Source organism: Salmo salar, chromosome 13 (genome assembly GCF_965601325.2).
Source record: "Salmo salar chromosome 13, fSalSal1, whole genome shotgun sequence".
NCBI lineage: Eukaryota > Metazoa > Chordata > Actinopteri > Salmoniformes > Salmonidae > Salmo > Salmo salar.
The window spans coordinates 96127898-96152489 of NC_138303.1; the positions used below are offsets into that span (position 1 = coordinate 96127898).

Sequence of the window (24592 nt, forward strand, 5' to 3'; positions counted from 1 at the left end):
ATCAAAGGCACTCAATTATTCCCTGCAAATCAGAGCCAAGTAGCGTTTCTCTTACTCTACGCCCTGCCGCCCTGCCTGCCTCTACGCCCTGCCTGCAATGGAAAAGCCATCTGAGAAGTGTGAAGAATTCCGTCAGAGTGAGCTACCTGCTTGCCTTGCCGTCGGTCCACATTACTGCTCTATGGAGGAGAGGATGTTTAAACCTGAACATGTATTGTTCAATGTGACATGCTCAATTTATCATTAGTTGTGAAAGAGAGAATGGATGAGTACACTTTCAATTTAGTTCTGTTGCTTTCTTCATTCATCATACCCTTCCTCCTCATCCATCATTTCCCCCCTCCTTTGATTTGTACAAAACACACTTTCATAAGTTTTATGCAATTAATCATCAAGGCTAAAGATAATTGTATATTAATGGACAACATTTTTTATTCAATTATTTATTTGATGAACTTGCACCACAGTGAGTTTCATTGAATCCCATTCTTAGATTAGATCATCTCCATTGCTCAGTGAGCATGAAAGTGAGGAGTGTTGAATCTGTTTTTTTGGTATTGTTTCGTTATAGGTTTATGTACATTTCCAGAGAGCGGTCTCAGTCTGCCTTCAGCAACCACTGGACATGTCTTTTATCCTCATATAACAAGTCCTAAGAAATTGGAAAAGTTGCTGCATTAGATAGGAGGTGACCTGGAAACAAAAGCAATCAGAGGGAGGGGGGTGGACGCAGGGAGCCACTGCCAGCCCAGCTCTAACTCTGTCAATAATAGAAGAAATACCTTTTGAGGCACAGGGCTGAGGGCAAAGTGTAGTCTGCAATTACACACCTTCATATACCTCACCAAAGGACATTTGTCATGTACCTCACCATTTTCTGTTTCCCCCCCAACACAATGCATTTATTTATTTTTTGTCAAAATGAGGGAAAAAAATCTGTGGACTCTCTAAACTGTGTTTTAGGATTGTGATGAAAATTACTGGGCACAACAAAACTTTGCTTCACTGTTAGATGTATTAAAATGTTATATTCATGGTTATGATATTGTTATAAGGCAACACCTTTTCCTCATATAATATGGCTACATTGTGGTCCTGTGTGGTTCAGTTGGTAGAGCATGACTCTTGCAATGCCAGGGATGTGGGATTGATTCCCACGGGGGACCAGTATGAAAAAAGTATGAAATTGTATGCACTAAGTTGCTCTGAATAAGAGCATCTGCTAAATTACTAGACTGTACAAGTTATCTTATGCAAAATAATATTCCTTTATTCCATTTTCTCCAATAGATTTGCAAATAGTGGAGGGAAAAGGAGATAACATTCCTTCAAGTCAACCATACAATCTAGTCAAAAAGATTCCTTTCAGCATCTGAAGATAACTAGATAAGAACACAATTATTTCCCAAACTAAATGATCTTGAATTTAACCACAAATCAATCAGCTTTCCACTTGAACAACTTCAGACTCCATTGCAGCTCAATCAAAGAGATCAATGTGGACCAATTATAGCCTGTTTCATTAGTGTAGGCAAATCATATATTCCCCCTCCTGGCCACCAAGTCACTGTATAGAGGGAATGAACACACACACATTCACACACTAAAAATTGGAGATGGAAATCCTTGAAACTTTGCACAACTTTGTTGAAGATGGGTTTTTTTTTCACACTTTATGTTTTGTGCTGTTTGTTAAGAACCAAAAACCCTGGTAATACTATCTGTCTGTATGTGACAGGCTTGCTTTGACCTGTGTTTGGCCTGATTTGGTCCTGGCTATAATGTGACATGTCACAGCATCACGCTCACCCTGTGACTGGAGCTAGGGTCCAGTCTAGGCCATGCCTAGGAACAGCAGACACACTGTCCACAACACTGAAGGATTGTCACGTTGTATTATTTATTGGCCAGACAGACAGACAGACATCCTTCATTCCAATTGTAGCAGGAATCTCTTTTTTTTATAGTCAGATTTTCACTGGTGCCGTGCAACAAAAATAATAAAAACAATTACTTTTCCGCAAAACATATCATATTTGATAAATATCAGTCTGATTAAGTATGCGATGGAAAAAAGTAGGTAATGAATACATTGTAATTTACTTCTTCTTTCTTATGAAGAATGAAGTCAAATCACACAATAAGCAAACAATAAATTGGCTTGTTGATGAATAATTACTGATCTCTCTCAGTCAGAAACACAGTCTGAAGAAGTGGGATTTAAGCGACGGATGACTGCTGGAGGTAGGACACACACTCCAGCTCATCAGAATACTCTGCCCATCCATGTACCCGACTGTTGTCTTTTGACTAAACCCAAAATGCACTAAGGGGGAGTTTGTGATGAATTTAATGCAATAACATTAGGGTGGGCTGTGGGCAGAGATAAAAAAAAATAAGACTATTTTCATTGAGGTGCATCATGGGTCTAGAATGAGTAGTCTTTCCAGATATTACTCTCGGTGTGTTATGAATTCTGTAATAAATGTATTGTAATGTTTTTGAAATTGTACAGTATAACTGCCTTAATTTTGACGGAACCCAGTAAGAGTAGGTGCTGCCTTGGCAGGAACTAATGGGGATCCTTAATAAATACAAATACAAATGCCTCTATATTGATTTCTCCTGTGAGTCACATTGTTCCTCAACATAACATAGCCCTACATTAGCGTAGGAGTTCCACTCGAAGCACAGAAGGGATGGCAGAACAATGTTTTTAAAGACATTATGCTCTAACTAATGTCAGGTCTTAGACAGAGCTAGAGTCATTTAACCTCCTGACTGGTCAAGATGCTCAGTTCCAGACAAACTTCGATTTAAAATGATGTCCTCCATGAACTACATTCTCTGGAGGAAATGATTCAATTTGACAATGTATTCATATTTACTGAGTGTACCTGCATTACAATTGTATAGATCACTTCAAAGTAAAAATGAAATGGAGAAAATCTAATCAACATATAAAGACATACTGGGCAGTTGTATGGAGTCTGCAGTTATATAGGTCCAGCATGGGTCACTCCCATGCTTTCTATATGATGTCCCTTCGAAATCTATCCGAATCACATTAAATTGGATATAAAGATGTGCACACACATTCATCACAGTAAATGGTGTGGTGCAGCATCACTCGCCAAGAGTCCCACCTCAACAATCAGGTTATAAAATCGGCTTTAGATCCGATTAATAATTCACAATCCTGTTAGAAGAGAACAAACATTTCTGTTCAAGCAATTTAAGTTGTGGGATTGTTATTATAGCCGGGTGCTTGAGCCGTGCTGGGAGATGGTCTCGGTGTGGGTCTGCGACGGAGGAGAGGCTGTGAAATTTAAGCTGGTTCCAGCTCGCTGTGTGCGGAAGAATAACTCCATGCTATTTCACAGTATCTGCTTTCTTTATTAAAGCACCGGCACAGTAAACATGTCTTACCCACGTTTATCTGTACAGCCTTTTTATTTGGGATCATCTAACCCCCTCTCTCTCTCTCTCTTCCCCCCTCCCTAACCCACCGTGTCACTTTCAGGGCACATACAGGTTCTCACAGACAAGAAACCTTGTCCCAAAAGAGTGAACCTGGTTAGATGATAGGTGTCATATTGTTATATGTATCAGGCTATTAGTAAAATAACTAATATTATCAAGTGGTCAACCATCATTCCCATCATCCTTTCACAAAGTAACAGAACAGGAATGTCTTACTTTTACACACAAAGACCTCAGCTTATTTAGTAATCGGTCATCATTATATAACATTTGTTAAAATTTAAATAAATTAAATCAAATATAGTTTGTGTTTTGTATGAGTAAAACCAAAGCTTTACGGTAAACTACAGTTTTAATCAGCCACCGTCTAACATTATCCCCACACCCCATACTATTCAACTTAATAGCATATCTTTCTTTCTTATATTGAAACTTTTGGATTGTAAATGAGGTGTTGATATTTAGTCAAGGTAGTGAGATCTTTTTGTGTGAGTGGATCCTTCTGATCATTGACCGAGTAAGTTGGTGACATGATTGTTATTTGTTTGCAAACACTGACTCCTAGTGTTTCATTTACGACAGTACAAGCAGAATTTGAACTCTACTGAACAAAATTACAAACGTAACAAGCAACAATTTGAACAATTTCACTGAGTTACAATTCATATAATGAAATCAGTCAATTTAAATAAATTCATTAGGCCCTAATCTATGGATTTCACATGACTGGAAAATATAGATATGCATCTGTTGGTCACAGATATCTTTTTAAAAAGGTAGGGGTGTGGATCAGAAAACCAGTCAGTATCTGGTGTGACCACCATTTGCAGCGTGACACATCTCCTTCGCATAGAGTTGATCAGGCTGTTGATTGTGGAATGTAGAATGTTGTCCCATTCCTCTTCAATGGCGGTGTGAAGTTGCTGGATATTGGCGGGAACTGGAACATGCTGTCGTACGCGTCGATCCAGAGCATCCCAAACCTGCTCAATGGGTGACATGTCTGGTGAGTATGCAGGCAATGAAAGAACTGGGAAGGTTTCAGCTTCTAGGAATTGTGTACAGATCCTTGCGACATGGGGCTGTGCATTACAACGCTGAAACATGAGGTGATGGTGGTCGGATGAATGGCACAACAATGGGCCTTAGGATCTTGTCACGGTATCACTGTGCATTCAAATTGTCATCGATAAAATGCAATTGTGTTCATTGTCTGTAGCTTATGCCTGCCCATACCATAACCCCACCGCCACCATGGGGCACTCTGTTCACAACGTGATGTCAGCAAACCGCTTGGCCACAAGACTCCATACATGTGGTCTGCGGTTGTGAGGCCGGTTGGACGTACTGCCAAATTCTCTAAAATGACGTTAGAGACGGCTTATGGTAGAGAAATGAACATGACATTATCTGGCAACAGCTCTGGTGGACATTCCTGCAGTCGGTGTGCCAATTGCATGCTCCCTCAAAACTTGATACATCTGTGGCATTGTGTTGGTTGACAAAACTGCACATTTTGGAGTGGCCTTTTATTGTCCCCAGCACAAGGTGCACCTGTATAATGATAATGCTGATTAATCAGCTTCTTGATATGCCACAACTGTCAGGAGAAATGCTCACTAACGGGAATGTAAACAAATATGTGTATAAAATTTGAGAGAAATAAGCTTCATGTGTGTATGGAACATTTCTGGAATATTTTATTTCAGCTCATGAAACATTGTATAAACACTTTACATGTTGCGTTTATATTTTTGTTCAGTATAGGTCCAGAGACAACCTCTAATTAGCCTCCATAGGCAGCAGGTAGCCCAGCGATTAAAAGCGTTTGGCCAGTAACTGAGCCGAATATGTGAAAAATCGGTCAATGTGCCCTTGAGCAAGGCACTTAACATTAACTGCTCCTGTAAGTCGCTCTGGATAAGAGCATCTGCTAAATGACTAACATGTAAATGTCAAATAGGCATTTCCATATTCTTTATACCTATACATCTGTCCTCTCAGATCTGCATAAGTGGCTAAGGGTTAGAGCAGGGCAAGTGGTTGTTTCTGGACCAGGCCACAATGTAGATTTCATAACATTTAAATTATGAAAATAATTAACAATAAACCCCCAGTCTTTGTTTTGGACTTTGATCAAAGCACCTTCAAACATGACCTTGAGCGAACAGTATACACTGAGTGAACAAACATTATGGGCACCTTCCTAATATTGAGTTGTGTCCCCCCCCACCCCACCCCTTTTGCCCTCAGAACAGCCTCAATTTGTCAGGTCGTGGACTCTACAGGATGTCAAAAGCGTCCCACAGGGATGCTGGCCCATGTTGACTCCAATGCTTCCCACAGTTGTGTCAAGTTGGCTGGATGTCCTTTTGGTGGTGGACCATTCTTAATACACACGGGAAACTGTTGAAAAACCCAGCAGCGTCACAGTTCTTGACACAAACCGGTGCGCCTGGCACCTACTACCATACCCTGTTCAAAGGCACATAAATATTTTGTCTTGCCCATTTACCCTTTAAATGGCATACATACACATTCCATGTCTCAATTGTCTCAAGGATTAAAAATGCTTCTTTAACCTGTCTTCTCCACTTCATCTACACTGATTGAAGTGGATTTAACAAGTGACATAAATAAGGGATCATAGTTTTCACCTGGAAAGAGCAGATGTCCTTAATGTTTTGTACACTCAGTGTATATTGTAGGGGGCTATTTAGGGTAAGGAGTTGCATTGTAAGGAGCATAACGTAACATTTGAAGGAAAATTGCACAAATGAATACTAATACCAGTACAAACTCTGTGTCAACGTAAACACATTCTTGAATAATGTTAAGTTTAGTGCAATCTGAAAACGTAGTATTACAGTAACATTATCAGAGATCATTTAATATCATAGATTAGTACTACTTGCAGTTAAGTTTGATATGTTTATGTTTCTATAAAACAATTCTTTAAAAAAAAGGCATTTCATGCATTAAAAACTGATACACTATATGTTGCGTATCAGAGTCTGATACCACACAATTATAATGAATCTGTATTCAATAACACAGGCCATTTATTTGGAATTACTCCAGTCCGTATGCATTGAAGTATGTAAAATACTTTGAAGTTATCGCCCACTGTCAGAGATTGTCCAGTGTTAATTCCAATGTCATTATCTCCTGGTGCTCTCTGTGTGAGGCTCTTGTGAGTTTCTAGCTTTCTTTCCCACGACCATACTGCTGTACATCTTCTGTTGCTGCTCTTTAAATTCTTCTTTCACCTTGTCTCTCTTCAAGCTCCCATCCCTGTAGAGAGAGACAGACATGTTCTACAGTTGCCATGGCGCCCTTTTGGCAGCCTTGGCAGAGAGCTCCTGTATATTTAGTAAATATTTCATAAATGTATGTTTTTTCAATTTTTGTTTTTGAATAGCCAAACGAGTATAGATTTAGTCTGGATTACATCTTACTTGTTTCCTGCCCGAGAAAGAACGGCAAAACAGCTTTTCAAAATCAGCTATTTTGACTTGAATTCGGTCGGCCTACATTGGGATGTTTCTACGGTCTCCTTGATCCAAGACTACAATGCAGTGCCGAGTTGGCAGTGAGGAATTCATTGCTCAAGAGCATTCCTTCAAAGTTGAGAATACTGTAACCTGAGTGAGTGCATGGGAAGATAAAAAACCAACGGCAGTGTCCTACAGCACAGAGAAGACGCGTAAGGCAAGACACCCAGCTTTAGGTACCTGCCCCCGGACGACCTGATTTGGCTGCTCAGCTCTCCCTGTTGACCACCTACACCTCCCTCTGTTCAAGCCTTGTGCTATTGACTGTCGCTCCATCTGTTGGAGGTTTGAAGTAGCCTACCCAGAACTTGAAGTACGCTACTCAGAACATTGAAGTAGCTTACTCAGAACATTGAAGTGGCTTACTCAGAACATTGAAGTAGCCTACTCAGAACTTTGTAGTCCAGACCTATACTCATGTCATTCAATTTTTTGTATTGATGTTTGTTTTGCTTTTTAAGCACCTCGAGATATGTTTACTTCCATGTGCTGTGTACTGCAATTCAGACTTTAGCTGCGGCCTACTTTTTATTTCACCTTTATTTAACCAGGTAGGCTAGTTGAAAACAAGTTCTCATTTGCAATTGCGACCTGGCCAAGATAAAGCAAAGCAGTTCGACACATACAACAACACAGAGTTACACATGGAATAAACAAACATACAATCAATAATACAGTAGGAATATATATATACAGCATGTGCAAATAAGGTAGGATAAGAGAGGTAAGGCAATAAATAGGCCATGGTGGCAAAGTAATTACAATATAGCAATTAAATACTGGAATGGTAGGATGTGCAGAGGATGAATGTGCAAGTTGAGATACTTGGGTGCAAAGGAGCAAGATAAATAAATAAATACAGTATGGGGATGAGGTAGATTGGATGGGCTATTTACAGATGAGCTATGTACAGGCGCAGTGATCTGTGAGCTGCTCTGACAGCTGGTGCTTAAAGCTAGTGAGGGAGGTAAGAGTCTCCAGCTTGAAAATACTAACACATTATTATAGAACAGTATGGTTCCCAGCACATTCTATTTTGATCACAGAACTCTATTATGATAGAATGACATGTTTTAAAGGATCTTTAGTGAAAATAAAGCAGTGAAAAATAAAGTTTGCTGAGGGTTTCCTTACCACGCCATGTCCAACAGCCCTCCCTGATGTGCGATAGCAGACTTCACTCGGTTGGCAAACTTGGTAGCATCTTCCCCTTCCTATTCAAAGCGGTAATGAAGAAGGATATGATTTAAAAAATATATATATAAAGAGGAGTCTATGGTTCTGGGGGTAAGAGGAGTGTGTACTCTATGAAGGTTTGGGAATAAAACACAACATAAGGTCTGACCAGTTGGTCATGGGAAGGAGTAGCAGTAATACTGTATATAGACTGTGACACCCTACCTGTCTGGTCATTGGGGGCAGGTACCACACATTGACCACGATGGCCCAGCTGGTCATCATTCTCAGTAGGTAGCTCACCATGTTGTACTTGGCACTGTTCCAGAAGGCATCTCCAAAGCGTGGGTCATACTAATAGGAAAGGAGATCCAAACGTATATTAATCAAAAGCACAGGAGGTTGGTGGCACCATAATTGGGGAGAACGGGCTCGTGGTAATGACTGGAGCGGAATTAGTGGAATGATTTCCAGGTGTTTGATGCAATTCCATTTGCTCCGTTCCGGACAATATTATGAGCTGTTCTCCCCTCAGCCTCAACTGACCAAAAGGCTTTTACATGGAAATTAAATAAAACAATAGCTGATAAAGTCAACACATAACAAGTGAATGTCAATATGTAACAATGTTTAATGTCATACAGTAACTGCTGATTGATGACAGAGCCAGGGTTAGAACACAAGAGAGGCATTTCAGAGATTCAGACAATGGACAATTTACTGAAGACTGCAGAGTACCTTGATTGCAACTGGGTATATTGTCCCTCCAATCTCAAAGCTTCCCTTCTTGAACATCATGACCGATGTGTTGTTGATGCAGGTTCCTGCAGGAGATAAAAAGGTCACGAGACTGCCACAACCACAAACTTCCAGGAGCATTGGAGTCAATTGCATTTCAATTCAAGTCAATTCAGGAAGTAGACTGAAATTTTATCAGAAAAATTGTATACGAGTTGACTTTATGGATTGACTGAATTTAATGGAATTGACCCCAACTATACCTTCCAGACAGCAGATAAAGGTGGACGAGACACCTAATATAAAGACTACAATAAAGTCCTAGTATAAAGACTACAATAAAATCATAGTATAAGGACTACAATAAAGTATAAAGATTACAATAAAGTATAGGGACTTACCCTCTGGGAAAATCAAAATGGGTAGATTGCTCTTCGCTGCAACATGAGCCCTCAATCTAGAAGAGGACGGAGGGAGGGAGATCAATAACCAGGACAAAACTAATCACGATGAAAACAATACAATGTATGAGATGATTGAGTGGCAGTAATGGTAATGTATATCGTTATACAAGCAATAAATCGACATTGGCAAGCGATTTATTCACTTTACAGAAGAGAACTGAGTAAATGTATAGATGAAAAAGACATACTAAATGCATCTCCTGCCATCTTTTCCCATTTACTTTCTGTCTCACCTACTGGTAACAGCATGTCGGTCTCTCATCTCCGATCTCTCAAACCACACATGGGGGCAGGACCTCACCATTGATCTCTGGATGACCCCCATCAGCCCACTGTGACTTTGACCCACCTGGGAATAAACCCGGACACAGTGAGCATGACAACTCTAGTCTGCTGAGAACCAAAAGTGATGTATACGATATCAAAAATCAGTGATATGTTGACACAGCCATGTTCATGTTACCCACCATAGCGTAGCATCCATCATTGGCCAAAATGACAATGTCAATAGGTGAGGTGTGGTTTGCTACGCATATTCCTCCTTTTTGTGGTTTATTATTTCTGTAAAAAATAAGTATTTATTTCAATGACATCATGACATTGAAAACATTGATACTAATATTACTTCCTAAATGTTTATTTTAGGTAGGTTGGGCCGTATACTAACTTGTTGTGGTATTGGATGGTGGCAGAGAGGCCTCTGGCACAGATCCTGTAGCACATCAGATGGACTAACTCACTGAGCCAGTTCTTCACTCTAGAACACAAGAGCAATGTACAGTAATAGCCAGGGAAATTCTATTCTCTCAAGCCGTATATCAACTCTCGAGCTAGCTAGCTGTTATAAGAGATAGGAACATTCAATGTGACTATCAATGTTCCTACCACCACAGTTTATGAAAGTTCTAAAACATTCTTTAAAAACTTTGTTGTGTACATCGTTACCTCCTGTTAGGTAGAAACCCCACCAAAGTTGTCCCGATCACCAGCCAGCTCAACCCTATGATTGCCAGGGTTATCCTGAAAGAACGATCAAAACAAATGTAAAAAATAAAATAACATTCAAATCGTGTTTAATAATAATAATATTAGTAGTAATAATTGCACTCTATCCAATAAATCCACATCAGTTGACAGAAACTGAACTTAACAAATGGGCTGTTGATTGGTTATGAGATGGATAGAGTAAAGGGGAGGTGTGGTCAGGTCACCTGAGAGGGAAAAGGACACAGTAACGTATGATCACGCCCAGGCCCCAGATGACGGTGAGGCGCAGGCTGATGTAGTGAAAGTTGTGGTTGGTGCGGGTCAGGAGGTTCCAGGAGACCAGCTCCTCAGAGGAGAAGCGCTGAGTCACCTGGTCATCCACGATGCTCTCCAGGCCCTTTCTGTAGAAGTAGAATGAGTCGCTCAGCGCAAACTCTCCCCTCGATATGGACTGGGTACGATACCGACGCAGCTCCCCCATCTCCTGTTCCATAGAGCCACCCTCCCTCTGGATGAGTCCTGGGAAGAGAAGAGGGGAACAGCACAGATAAATCACTGAGTGGGTAGCATAGTCAGAGATTTTCAGATGTAGGACATTAAATATGATGGATAAGCCTGTAGAGTGGGGGATGTATAAGAAGGATTGTATGTAAAGAGTAAAATATACACCTACTAATTGAGGCACTGTATCTATCTATGCTCTTCCTCTATTGGTATTTCCAGAGAAGGAAATGCCAATGAGGAATGCGATGGGAGGACTGTTGTGGCATAGCCTATCAGTACCAGGTACGACTGAGAGCACTGCGCTTGCATTCCTTTTATCTGTCCTCAGCACTGATGTACTGTATTTTACCCAGTTCCAGTAAAACATGAATACTTTTCTAATAACTTACTGGTTAACAATTTGCTTGTTGTCATGATTATACAGTTATATATGCTTTAGTATTATGTTCACAGAAGAAGAGTTTTAGACAAAAGCATGGTGGGTTTTGTCATCTCTGCTGCTGAATGGTTTGCTAAATCTTATTGCATAATAACATTGTGTTGACTTGACATTTTTGTCCTTCCATACAAAAAAACCAGTCCTTTTTTAAGTTTCCTGTCAACCCTGATTTAGAATACCAATGTTTCTGTGATCAGAAGATGATTGAGTGTTAATTCAACAACATAGGGTAGGATTGCAGATAGACAACTTATAGAGACACCACAAAAAAGTCCCCAGTATAAATCCGATCTTCTGGAATCTTCAAGGCAGTTCAAAATAGAATATGATATACATGTCTAATAAGTATCAAATTTAACTCAACATAGCTCCACTGAAGACGGTGACGTGACGTCTTTCAAACGTTGTACAGTATATTTCCAAGGAAGAGAAGATGAAGGGGGCATACAGTATTTCACAGCATGGGTTGAGGGTTAAGCTATACACAGAGAGTCAGTTTTCTGCCTGAAGTTATGCAATCCTCTATTGCATCATCAGAGTGGGACATGGCTGCTCCACTCCACACGGTTTCCACTAGCTTCCATATCCCCAAAGTCAGATTACATAGCCACAAAGTAAAACTTGCCTACAGAAATGTGCTTTTTGGTCTTAATTTAAGGTTAGGGTTAGGCGTAAGGTTAGCGGTGTGGTTAAGGTTACTTACAAAATATACTTTTAAGAAGATAAATTGTAGAAATGGGCAGACTTTATTTATGATATTGTGGGTATAGAAGCTCGTGATGACCACTCCGCAACCCCACATCAGCTGAGCTGACCAATCATAAGCTGACCAATCATAAGCCACCACACTGACACACAGTCACATGTACAGGGTCTACTCTACTCCTTCCAGACAGAGCTGAATTCATTCAACCCCTCATACTACAAAACAATATGCTCTAAGAGCAGAACCAAGGACTCCACATAACAATGGGATGTTGGAAATGCAGTTCTGCTGAATTCAAATATTTCTCCTATAGACCATCAGAACTCAACTCAACTTACTGGATGTATAATTACCTTATTACTGTGTAATTAGCCTAATAATTATCACAGGGCTATTCACATTTCAGTTAGGGGCAAATACAAACTAAAGAGTATTGATTCAAATGGTATCATTCAGCATAGTGAAGGAACCATAGAAAATAATTGCTTAGTACAAAAGTTAATGAAAAAAATAAAGATTAGGCTACAGTTTGATAGTCATCCACAATAAGTTACACAGACAGGGTCCCTCCAGACCTCAGCATGAACTCATTCATCGATGGGTAGTGAGTGTAATGTCACTCACCATTGGGTAGCGGAGCAGGCACTGGCAGAGTGGGTCGATCCCTGTGTCCTCTCTGGATCCGAAGGGTGGCCCACTGCCCATAGAACAGATTTATTTTCAGCTGACCTCACACACAATGCTTTCTACATACTGCATCTTGCCCAACTGCCCCGCGTTCCCCGCATTGAACATTAACTATGTCAGTCTGTTCTACGGGGTCAGGGGGCAACATGAATACAGTATACAGAGCACAAAATCCTACATATAGTAGTGAATATAAATCCATGAAATATCCGATTAATGCATTTATACAAAAAAATATGTATCTTTTCATAAATCATCTGTTCGCAAACAGAATAACATAGTTCTTTATTAGATGCTATATGAGGTTATGCTTCAATAAAATGTTTCAGAATAAAATAAGAAATAGTGAGCTATATCGAACTTCCAGCAGTTACCTCCAATATCTTGACCAGAATCTGAATGTAGACCGAAGTGACCCCCAGGGAGAGGCCAAACATAGCTGGTATCATGATGAGCCCAATCATCACGGAGAACCACACCTGCAGCAACAAAGTCGCTATACTCCACAGGTCATCCATCCCTCCCTCAGAGAGGTCTGTCATGCACTGGTATGGCACATATGGTTCAAGTTATCTACAGAAGAGAGACATAACGTTTATTAGCTATTCATTCCAAATAAGCATTATATTTTCTTTTTATAATAGAGGAGACTGAATTCATATTTTTGACTTGGGCCTAGCTAGGTAGTTAGCTATGTAAAGTTAGCTAGGTAAACAGGATCTGAAACGGGATATGAACACCGAAATAGCCTAGCTAACTATACAGCCAAGCCGAGAAGAGAACCACTAGAAATAGCTTACATTATTGAGCCTACCATATCCGAGTTTGACTGCAGAACATGAAATGTTTCCAAATGTATTAAAGAGAAATAGTAACCTGAAGACCTCTTCGTTGTCTTAGCGAGTTTTCCATTCTTCTGTACGTCGCTGTAGCGGTAGTGGTCGCAGGTTGCAACCCAACAGTGTAGTCAGCCACAGGACAGTGCGCAAGATCTGCTGTAAAAATAAAACCAGGACGTCACTAGTTACCACATTCACAAAGTCATAAACCGCGCCTATTTCTACAATGCATCTACAATACAATGCATCTTCGCAGTGGTGAAAAAAGTACCCCATTTTCATACTTGAGTAAAAGTAAAGATACTTTAATAGAAAATAACTCAAGTAACAGTGAAAGTCACCCAGTAAAATAATACTTGAGTAAAAGTCTAAAAGTATTTGGTTTTAAATATACTTAAGTATTAAAAGTAAATGTCATTGCTAAAATATACTTAAGTAAAAGTATAAATACATTTCAAATTCCTTATATAAAGAAAACCAGATGGCATACTTTTCTTGTTTTTTATTTATTTACTGATAGCCAGAGGCACTCTCCAACACATAATTTACAAACTAAGCATTTGTGTTAGTGAGTCCGCCAGATCAGAGGCAGTAGGGATGACCAGGGTTGTTGATACGTGTGTGAATTAGACAATTGTCCTGTCCTGCTAAGCATTCAAAATGTACATTTGGGTGTCATGGAAAATGTATGGAGTAAAAAGTGCATACTTGTATTTAGGAATGTAGTAAAGTTGTCAAAAATATAAATAGTAAACTTAAGTACAGATACACAAAAAAACTACTTAGGTAGTACTTTCAAGTGTTTTTACTTAAGTAATTCACACCACTGTATCTTCCTAAAAAGTGATTTTTAACCGAACTCTAACATTAACCAAACAGCTAACCGTATGCCTAACCCTAAACATAAATTAAGAACAAAAGCAATTTTCTGTTAATATACATTTTTTTACGAAAAAGCCATTTTGACTTTATGGCTGTGGTAACTAGTGGAAATAATAAAACCACTCCCCCCACTGGCGAGTTGCTCGAAAAAAGTTCAGCTTTCGTGCATATTCAGCTGCGCAGAAAAAAAACGCTGTTTTTACGCAATCGTAACACCAAATATATTTATAACTAACCCGAGATAGTTTATCTGTGACGTTTACAGTTGGAGGAAATTAAGCATAGTGGGCAGAACAAGCAAGGAGGTGGGCAAAGCCAAACACGAGCTAGCGAGATCCTATTGGCGTGTATTTTCATATTTCAGTTAGGGAATGTCTTCTCTATGAAATGCGCGTATGCATTAACGCAATTCGACATTGCACTTCTTCTAAACAACGCCATTTAAAAAAAAAAGTTGGCAAAGCGTCAAGTCTATTCAACTTAGTGCACTGTGTTCGTAACAGATTGTAGTTTTGGGAACAGAACAATGTATTGGAGATCAGATTTTTCATCGATGATAAAATTAGCAGAATGTCGGTCCAGTTTCATCTAGTTACATCCTCTCCCACTACCCGCGACTGAACTTCCTCTCGCTACCATATTTGGTGGTGAGAAAACGTTCTAAACGGATGCTTCAGCTTTATAGCCCCTGTGACGTGTCTGGATTACTCCTTATGTTTGTGTGGTAACACTTTTGATGTTGTCTTTCTGACAAAAAGAAGCATGGAGGACTCAAACTCTTATATTCGCGTCTCTGGATTTGTTCTTGGTTCATTGATGTTTCAGCACTTGAACAGTGACTCTGATGTGGTAAGCAGTTGGCTAGATCGCTAGCTAACTAGCTACGTTAGCTAGTTAGCTAACACCACAACAGATAGGTCTGACCAAATAGCTTACCTATTCAGATACTGGTTATTATATTAAACTGACTGTACACATGTATGTAACGTTACCTCATAACATTTTGCAGGAAGGTCTCATTCTCGGGGAGACCAAAGCTGAAGAGCGAAGCAACATCACTGACTCTCAAATCGACAACATACAGTTTGAGCATACAATAAGTGAGTCATCAGCTGTGTACTTACATTTTATAATATCATCTTGGTGTGTGCTGACTGTTGTCTCACCCTGCTTTCTGTTCCAGACATTCAGAAACACATATCATGTCGCAAGCTCAATAGGTAAACTGCAGAGACTAAAGGTTTCTTAAAATTGTGATTCAGCTGTGTGTGTAACTATTTCAACAGTATATCACTTACTATCATAGATCATTTCTGGAAGCATGTCACTTAAACAAATCTATTTTTCTCTCCACCTCCCTTAGCTTCTATAATAGAATAGGGGAGGTGAACCGGGATGAAATAAGGCACATTTTATCCAACTATAAGGAGGTAAGTGGAAGAATATAGCGTGATAATATTGATGTCACAGATGGTGGTATTGCAACTAAGTCCAGGGAGTAAAGGAACCTGTGCCATTAGGCAAGTTGTTTGCGTTGCGTTTCTTTCCTTTCCTATCTTGTTTGATTAGCCAACAAAGCACACTTTTATTCACCCTCTTTCTTCTATTTCACTTTCCTATCCAGGAGAATGTGATTGGTTGGTATAAACAGCGGAGAAACACAGATCAACAAATTACCTTCAGAGAGCAAGTAGTCCACGAGAACCTGAAGAGGGCACTCTCCAATCATGAGCTGATCTTTCTGCTACTGACACCCAGTGAGATCACAACATCAGGCTCCACTCACAAACTGGAGTATGCAGTCTACAGATCACATGGCAGGTCAGTACATTCACATTTTGATGGCCTTCACACTGTTTTGAATCAAACTGTGTTGCACTGTGAGTAGTCTATCACTGCCTTCACTAAAAACTGATCTGTTCAGTATGGCTTTCTGCTTAACTCGGCTCTAGTTTAAACAGTTTAATTTATATATTCTACACTGAGTACAAAACATTTGGAACACCTTCCTAATAATGAGATGCACCCCCTTTGCTCTCGGAACAACCTCAATTAGTCGGGGCATGGACTCTACAAGGTGTCAGGCGTTCCACAGGGATGCTGGCCCATGTTGATTCCAATGCTTCACATAGTTGGCTGGATGTCCTTTGGGTGGTGGAATATTCTTAATACAAACAGGAAACTGTTGTGTGGAAAACCCAGCAGTGTTGCAGTTCTTGACACTCAAACTGGTGCGACTGGCACCTACTACCATACCATTCATAGGCACTTCAATCTTTTGTCTTGCCCATTCACCCTCTGAATGGCATGCATACACAATCCATTTCTCAATTGTCTCAAGGCTAAAAAAAAATCCATCTTTAACGCGTCTCCTCCCCTTCATCTACACTGATAGAAGTGGATTTAACAAGTGACATCAATAAGGGATCATGGCCTTCACCTGGTCAGTCTATTGGCCTCCCGGGTGGCACAGCGGTCTAAGGCAGTGCTAGAGGCATCACTACAGGCCCTGGTTCGTTCCCAGGCTGTGTCACAACTGGCCGTGATCGGGAGTCACATAAGGCTGCGCACAATTGGCCCAGCATGGTCTGGGTTAGGGGAGGGTTTGGCCTTCCTTGTAAATAATAATTTGTTCTTAAATGACTTGCTTAGTTAAATAAAATGGAATCATCAGGTATTCCTAATGTCTTGTACACTGTAGTTTTATCCATGGTTTGTTTTTTACTCTTGCTGTACAGTCCTTGGATTTAAAGCACCTTTCAAGAAATCCCCTTTTTATTATTATTATTAGTCAGTATTGCAGTGTTCCTGTCCTGGTCAGCAACCTGGGTTTGTTGGAAGAGCAGGACTACTGGAGACTCTCTGCATCTTGTTCATCAGTCAACTACAACCATGCTGTTAGGAAACACAGGTACTACTACTGGGCCTCAGCACTGGGCACTATTGACTTTGAAAAATGTAATATGTGTGTTTGTCTGGTACCTGAATGACTAGTCTTACACTTTTTGTCCTGTGTAGATCTAAATTCTTCTCCTCCGATGGATCTCTGCATGAGGTGGATGAGATTAATGACATGAACAACTCCTTGCAGGGTGAACTGAAGGTACGTTGAATTGATGGCAAGGGAAATGTAAAAGGTGTACCAAAGACTGCACAGTCCAACCATTGGTAAACATGGTGTCACCTGGGACTTGTTTTTCTTTTCACAGATGGCATGTAAGAAAGTGGAGGAGAGTGAACGATTGGTTGAGAAGCTGCTTGCAGACGTTTCTGATCTAAGAAGGATGGTCAATGAGAGGAAACAAGAGCTGAGAGAAAGTATAACCTTTGTTTCTATTGATGAATCAATCTTGATTTATTCTTGTGTGTATTGAACATTTTATTTACGTTTGTTTCCAGTCTCAGCAGATGGAGCCTCCACCCCGGCACAGCCCCGGGAGAATGTGCTGCTCTGCGAGGTCATCAAAACACTATTTCCTGGGGCATCTCTACTCCAAACGCAGGCTCTAAACTTCCAGGGGTTTCCATTGCCCGAGTTCTGCTGCAGCACTGACCATGGCATAGACATTGCCACAACACTGCCTTTGATCCTGAGTCATACACTCCCTAAAGCCAGGAAGGGGAGGCTTGGGAGAGGCGGAGGTACATCCTGGAGAAAATGTCCCCTTCGTGAATCATCTGAGGTGCCCAAGAGGAGGAAAGGCATGCTGGAGGAGACTGATGAGACTTTGTCAGTCAGTGGGTCAGAGACCGAGGAGGATTTGATCCCAGCCAATCGGAACGGAAATAATTTAGATGTGTCCAACTCCCCGGTTTTCTGAGGACCAAATGGACCACTCAAGAATGGTCATTTTGCATTAAATGTCACTGTGTATGGATTATAGGAAATTCTGTGGCATTCCCCTGTAACAGTCCTCTATCAACAACTGAAAACTTGATATGTTTGCAGGGATGCCTTCAATTAGCTCATTTTTAGGAGCAACATGTTTTATTTAGAAGTGACTGTCCAAGTTCTTGATTATAATAACTTTAGTGTTTATCAACAATTTTTCATAATGTGGGTCCAGACATGAATCCTGCGGAGGAAAATATGAGTATTATAGAAAGGCCTAAATGATCAAAACATGGCCATTTTGAGCAATAGACAGGTCTGTAGCACACAATGTCATCAGTACCCTCTGGTCAGTAGTGATAGATGGTGCATTGACGTTTTATAAAGAGAAACTATCACAGAGCAACCTCGAGGCTTAATGCTGCTGACCCAAGAGTATTGGATCATATGATATTCTGTCCCAAGACCAGTCAATAATAAAATGAGTGATTTGATGACTTACCCATAGAATGAGCTTTATTTATGGCTTTGGAAATCTCCCCTCTGTTTCTTACCACAGACCTGGAAAGGAATAAACACCTTGTTAATATGACATGATATGTGATATGAACATGTTTAGCTTTATCTGACCAAGTTCTCACATGTTATGTGCCTACTGTAAATTGTTCCTGTGAGGGGGTTTATAAACAGGGACAGCAGCTATTGGAAAGAAGTTTGGAGGAAATGTATGCATTTTATAATGAAACATTGCTCAATTGCATCTCTGCTCATCAGTACTGTATTATGTACTGTAGTCTGACAGACCTGAACATTCTTGAACATTCTCCACAGAATGCAGCCCTTCTGTGGTTGTTCATATGGATTCTCCATCCATAATGGCTGGGGAGATAAAAATGTACATAAAGTTATGTGAATCCATCCAACAATGTAGTTGCCATAGACGTAAACAAATGAGACATGGCTTCAAATCCTGTTTATAATGGTAATAATGTTCGTCATGTGGAATGTCACTCCTTGAGCACCAAGAGTGCATATGAATCAAGTTATATTTGCATTTTCAAATGTCATCCGAAACCCAATTAGTCCATCCATATAGATTTTATTTGTGCACTCTTACTAGATGGATAGCTAGCTAATCGTAACGTTACATATGCAGATTAAATCGTTTACAATTTCATCGTTCTTCTGGACTACATTAGACGAGCCTGGGATACTGAGACATTGTTCTGCGAGTAAAGTAAAGAATACATTAGCTTACATCAAATATAGTTTACTCTGGCCAGCTAGCTAGTTTATTAGCCAGCATATCCGACCCGTTTGCTTACATAGGGTCGGACAGCATTCCTGTGTAGATTAAGACACCGCGGAACTGGCAAAATATATGGTTCGGGAAATGTACATCAATCCAGGGATGACAAATGCTTTGTACTCCGAATTGTCTCATTATCCCAAATATTACAGCACTGTCTCTGTGGTTTCTTAATCTAGATAGGAATGATGTCAGACCCTAATGCAGCTGTAAGTAAACGGGTCGGATGCTGGATAGTTAGCTAGTTTATAGGACACATGTGGCTTGTTAACGTTAGCTAACAATGGATGGCATAGCTGCAGTTAGAGGTTAGCCATTTGGCTAGCTAATACTAGGTTATCTTAATCATTACGAACGTCAGTATGATTGTGCTTTTATCCCTAGCAATGAAATGTATACACATGAATAAAACTGCAATCTTATATGTGGCTCCAAGCCGTGAAATGTTTGATTATAAAGATCGAACGCTTCGGACAGCGAGCATTTTTGACCTGCTGTGTGAAGAAACAAACATTGACGTCACATCCTGTTCAAGTTTAAATGTTGGATGGAGCATGATCAGTAGTTCCTCCCATAATGAATAGATTTTCAAAGTGATAATTTGTTAAATTTCCATATAACACATCTTAATACTTCCTTATAACAAATATAATGAATCTAAAATATAAAAATACGGTACTGCAAATATGAACTAATTGTATCACTGTCAATAGGTCGGAATAAATACAGTCTATTTACTCCACTGGACTCAATTTGAAGTTAGATGTATATATTTCCTCGTCTCTGATGGGCTAATCCGTTAAATAAATTCATGTTTACTAAACGGATCCAACTCTAACGTCACCCAATTGAAGTTGACATTTAAAACGGTTAAGGTAAGGGTTTAGGATTTAGGGTTGGGTTAGAATAGGGTTTAAAATTAGGGTATGGACGTCCCAAGGATCCCCGATAGCACTAACCGTTTAAAATTGAATTCTTTGTACCGTAGCCATTTAACTAATTTAAAAAAGTTATCCTCTGTATATACAGACCATTTTTTGAGTCGTTTGGTAGTAAACTAAGCTTTAACCATGTCTAACGTCATTTAATTTAGCTACGTTCAACTAACGTAAAGTAACGAAACACGTAGAGTTTTCTGGCAACATTTCGTTATTTAACGTTAACTAACGTTAGCCAGTAAAACATTTTTTAAAGCTAGTTTGTTAACTCACTCACCCAAGTTGACTAATTTACTGTTAAAGTTGCGTCAATTCGATCTGGTATCAGAACAAAATAGTCAGCACATAGTAACTTCCGATTTCTTTGTACTTTAATTAATGCAAACACTTGAATGGTAAATGTGTGGTTCGTATATACGGGATCTCTGTAACACCACGCAGGGCAGACAGAGAACTCTAAATGACATCATAAATTCTTCATTAAATACTCTGACAGAGATAGTTCCCGCTCACTGCTGGCCTGTCAGAGTAGAGGCTTGGGTGTGGTTTAGACTTACTCCAGCCTATCGTTGGCGTGCAGGCTGGTCCCAGCCTCTAGACGCATCTTTGTTGCCAGGCATAGTTGTCTTCTAGCTTATCTTCGTGTGTGTAACCGAGAGTCAGACACCCAAGGACAGTGCCTGTTCTTGTGCTACAGTTATCTTCCATTCTACCAGCCCCTCCCGTACACCTGTCCTTGAGCGGCCCCTCAACCAGGCATTGTGTGTGTGTGTCAAGAGTCTACTCAGCCTACACTCCTACTAGCCAGCAACCCTCCAGTTAGTCATGTCTATTATATGTCGCTCAATCTATGTTAATACAATATAAACCTCTTATGTTTAGCATTAGTATTCATAAGTTATGCACCACAACTAATTTTATTATATAGGTTTAAATAGTTATATTATATTGGTTATGCAAACAAATAGTTGGTCAAAACCTAACATTACCAAGTAATTGGGGAGCTCAACTTGTCAGTCACCATGCTTGTATTGAATGCAACGTTACTTACTTGCTTAGGCTAGGTGTCAGACAGAGTCAGGTTTGACAATGAGTGCCGAGATCAAAGTAAAACGACTGTCCTCGAGGAAGAGGTTCAGAGATGGGCTCAGAAGTCATCTCACGCCCTTAAGGAAAAGACCCAGTGCTTCTGGACGAAAATGTCCTAACAGCAGCACAGGAGAAATGGAGCATCCCAGGGCTATGGACCAATCTATGGATGCAAAGTTCAGTGAGGTGGGTAGCTAACATATCAACCGTACAGTACACTGTTTGTGGTCTGATCATATATTGTCTAGTAGTGCGTTACACATGTATTAACAGTTTTAAAAAAAATTGCAGTACTGTAGTGACACTGAGGATTTATTTGGGGACTATGACATCATTGTAGGTGACAGCTCTTTCCTGGCCAAGCTGGATAGAGAGGAGCAGAACATGAGATGTCATGACATTGACCATGCAACCAGCTACCAATGCCCTGTGGTTCTGCAGCATGAGAACCCTGACTTCACCTCACTGAAGTCTTCAACCTACAACTATCTGAAAAAATCACGTGATGACTCAATGACAGACTCAATCCTGAAGGGCTTCAGTAATTACTTTTTTAGACATGCAAAGCTCACAGCTCGCCTTTCAACAGGACTCTCTCCAAACAGCAGAGCGGATCTGCTGTCCAGATGGGGACAAAATGTCCACGCCTACGAGACGTCCTGAGTCTATCAGCACTGAAGATGGAAATGAGAGGCACAATGCAGGTGTGGTCCCCAAGGCGAGGAAGAGCATGTCAGATCATCTGAAGAGAGCCATGCTCGTTAATGCAGCAGCTCCTTCTAGTGTCTCACGGACTGCAATGCAGAAGGAGGCCGTAGTTACAGAGGAGATCAGTGTTGCCATGCAGGCTATGGAATCTGTCTCCATGGAGAAAATGGACCTTAGGCCTTTCTTCGGTCTTCCCACCAAAGTGAAGGCGCTGATATGTAATCTCAAAGGAATCAAAGATTTATATGGTGAATAGCTTTCTACCACATTTCCCTGTCTAATTGCATGTCCTCACTGTAGTTCTGTGTCAATTTTACCATGTTTTAAAAGTGTGTGGTTGTCTTGAGTAATTGGATTTCTTGCCCTGCTTCATATTACAGAGGATCATAATCAATGCTCTCTTCTATTTCAGAATGGCAGAAGAACTGTCTAAACCTGGACTCAGTTCAGCAGAGGAGAAACCTCATCTACTCTCTGTCCACCAGCGGTGGGAAGACTCTGGTGGTTGAGATTCTCATCCTCAAAGAGCTTCTAAGCAGAAAGAGGGATGCCCTTTTCATCTTGCCATACATATCTCTAGTGCAGGAGAAGGTATTGTGGTCATTATTTTATGTTTACAAAATATCTATAATTCCTCTTTCATCCAACTACACAGGAATTATAATCCAACATTTTAGTATTCAAGGTCACATTTGGGTTGGGAAATTGTCACAAAACTCATGTCAATGGCAAATCTGCATGCATTTCAAGGTTTGAGGGTTGGCCAGTTTTGACCTGGAGCTGGACTTCATGGTGGAGGAGTATGCTGGCAGTAAGGGCAGGTTCCCTCCAGTGAAGAGAAGTGGCAAGAGGTCCCTGTACATCGCCACCATAGAGAAGGCCCACAGCCTGATCAACTCCCTCATAGAGGCCAACAGACTGGACAATGTGGGGCTGGTGGTTGTTGACGAGGTATGCAAATATCTTAGTACATAAACATCTAAGACATTATCATTGGCAAATATAGAATAGCCACTCACTAAACACAAAAAATGAATCCTCTGATGCATTGTGTATTTGATGCAATCAATTATATTGTACAGTAGTGTCTAATTATTTATCTGTTTTTATTAGCTCCACATGTTGGGTGATGGTAGCAGAGGAGCTATCATTGAGATGACTCTAGCCAAAGTGCTCTATGTCAACAGTAAGTGTGACTGCTATTCTTACTCTCATCATGTTCATGGAGATTGGAGATCTTTTGAAACATTTATTTTCTCCTTTACACAGAGTCAACTCAGATCATTGGAATGAGTGCTACTCTGGGCAATGTCCAAGATCTTCAGAGGTTTCTGAGCACAGATAACTACACTAATGACTTCAGACCGGTTTGTAATTTCCTAACCATAGGCTTGATATACACAATGCTATTTTATCCTCTGTGGTATGCCTACTTCTTGTTTGTGAGAGTCTACATGCAACATGAAAATCACCAACATATATATTCTTTGAAACCTCACTTAAAATGGATACAAGTTAGACTGCGGGTTGTGCACTGCTTTGTCTCTGTGATTGTAGGCCACTGATAGCCATGGTGTTTATGTTTCAGGTCGAGCTTATGGAGTATGTTAAACTGAAGGACAGCATATACGAGGTGGAGCCAAAAGAGGAGGAGTGCTTCAGGTTCTCTCGGCTCCTAAACTTTAAGGTATGTTCATCCATTTTATTTTGAAGAGTCATCATATTTTATATGGCCTGAGGGGGGTGTGGTATATGGCCAATATACTACGGCTAAGGGCTGTTCTTATGACGCGGAGTGCCTGGATACAGCCCTTAGCCGTGGTATATTGGTAATATACCACAAACACCGAGGTGTCTGTTAATGGAATTTTATATCTTAATGATAATAATCAACAATCAATAAGCCTTGACTAATTCCCAAGGTTTGTAAGACAATGGGTTAAATAATTAGGCAAGGACTCAGCTTTCTGCAAAAGGTTCATTCGGCTTTATTCAGAGAACGTTCTGCCCAACATACACAAAACATCTATTATATACCAGGCTCCTCATTTACACACACACATAACACACTAAGGAGAGTTCATTGTTCTTCCTCAGAACTCTCAACACCGTAAATTCTTACCCAGCTGACAGTTTTTAGTACAATGAGATTAGGGAAACCTGGAGGGTTCAAGCTAGGTCAGGTCAACCACAGTTTAACAGTTCTTTATGTTTACTTAAACACACAGACCTCCATTTCTCTCTTATCCTCGTCAAT

At 40.3% G+C, this 24592-nt stretch overlaps 2 protein-coding genes across 2 annotated transcripts; one reads left to right on the top strand and one right to left on the bottom strand.

Annotated features, from left to right (window-relative positions):
• Positions 1–10098: 10098 nt before the first annotated feature.
• plchb (1-acyl-sn-glycerol-3-phosphate acyltransferase theta-B) lies at positions 10099–13660 on the bottom strand (the record flags this gene model as incomplete). Its single annotated transcript, NM_001141489.2, is given in 6 exon segments — positions 10099–10172; positions 10361–10435; positions 10627–10921; positions 12676–12748; positions 13113–13311; positions 13615–13660. Coding segments are annotated over 5 exon segments (685 nt in total), but the record flags the coding sequence as incomplete, so codon positions are not given.
• A 1473-nt stretch (positions 13661–15133) lies between these two features.
• On the top strand, positions 15134–19468 carry LOC100194936 (Coiled-coil domain-containing protein 98). Its single transcript, NM_001139965.1, is given in 9 exon segments — positions 15134–15308; positions 15469–15559; positions 15643–15679; positions 15823–15889; positions 16084–16280; positions 17251–17370; positions 17478–17562; positions 17669–17777; positions 17859–19468. Coding segments are annotated over 9 exon segments (1215 nt in total). The 5' UTR covers positions 15134–15221; the 3' UTR covers positions 18281–19468.
• Positions 19469–24592: the final 5124 nt, after the last annotated feature.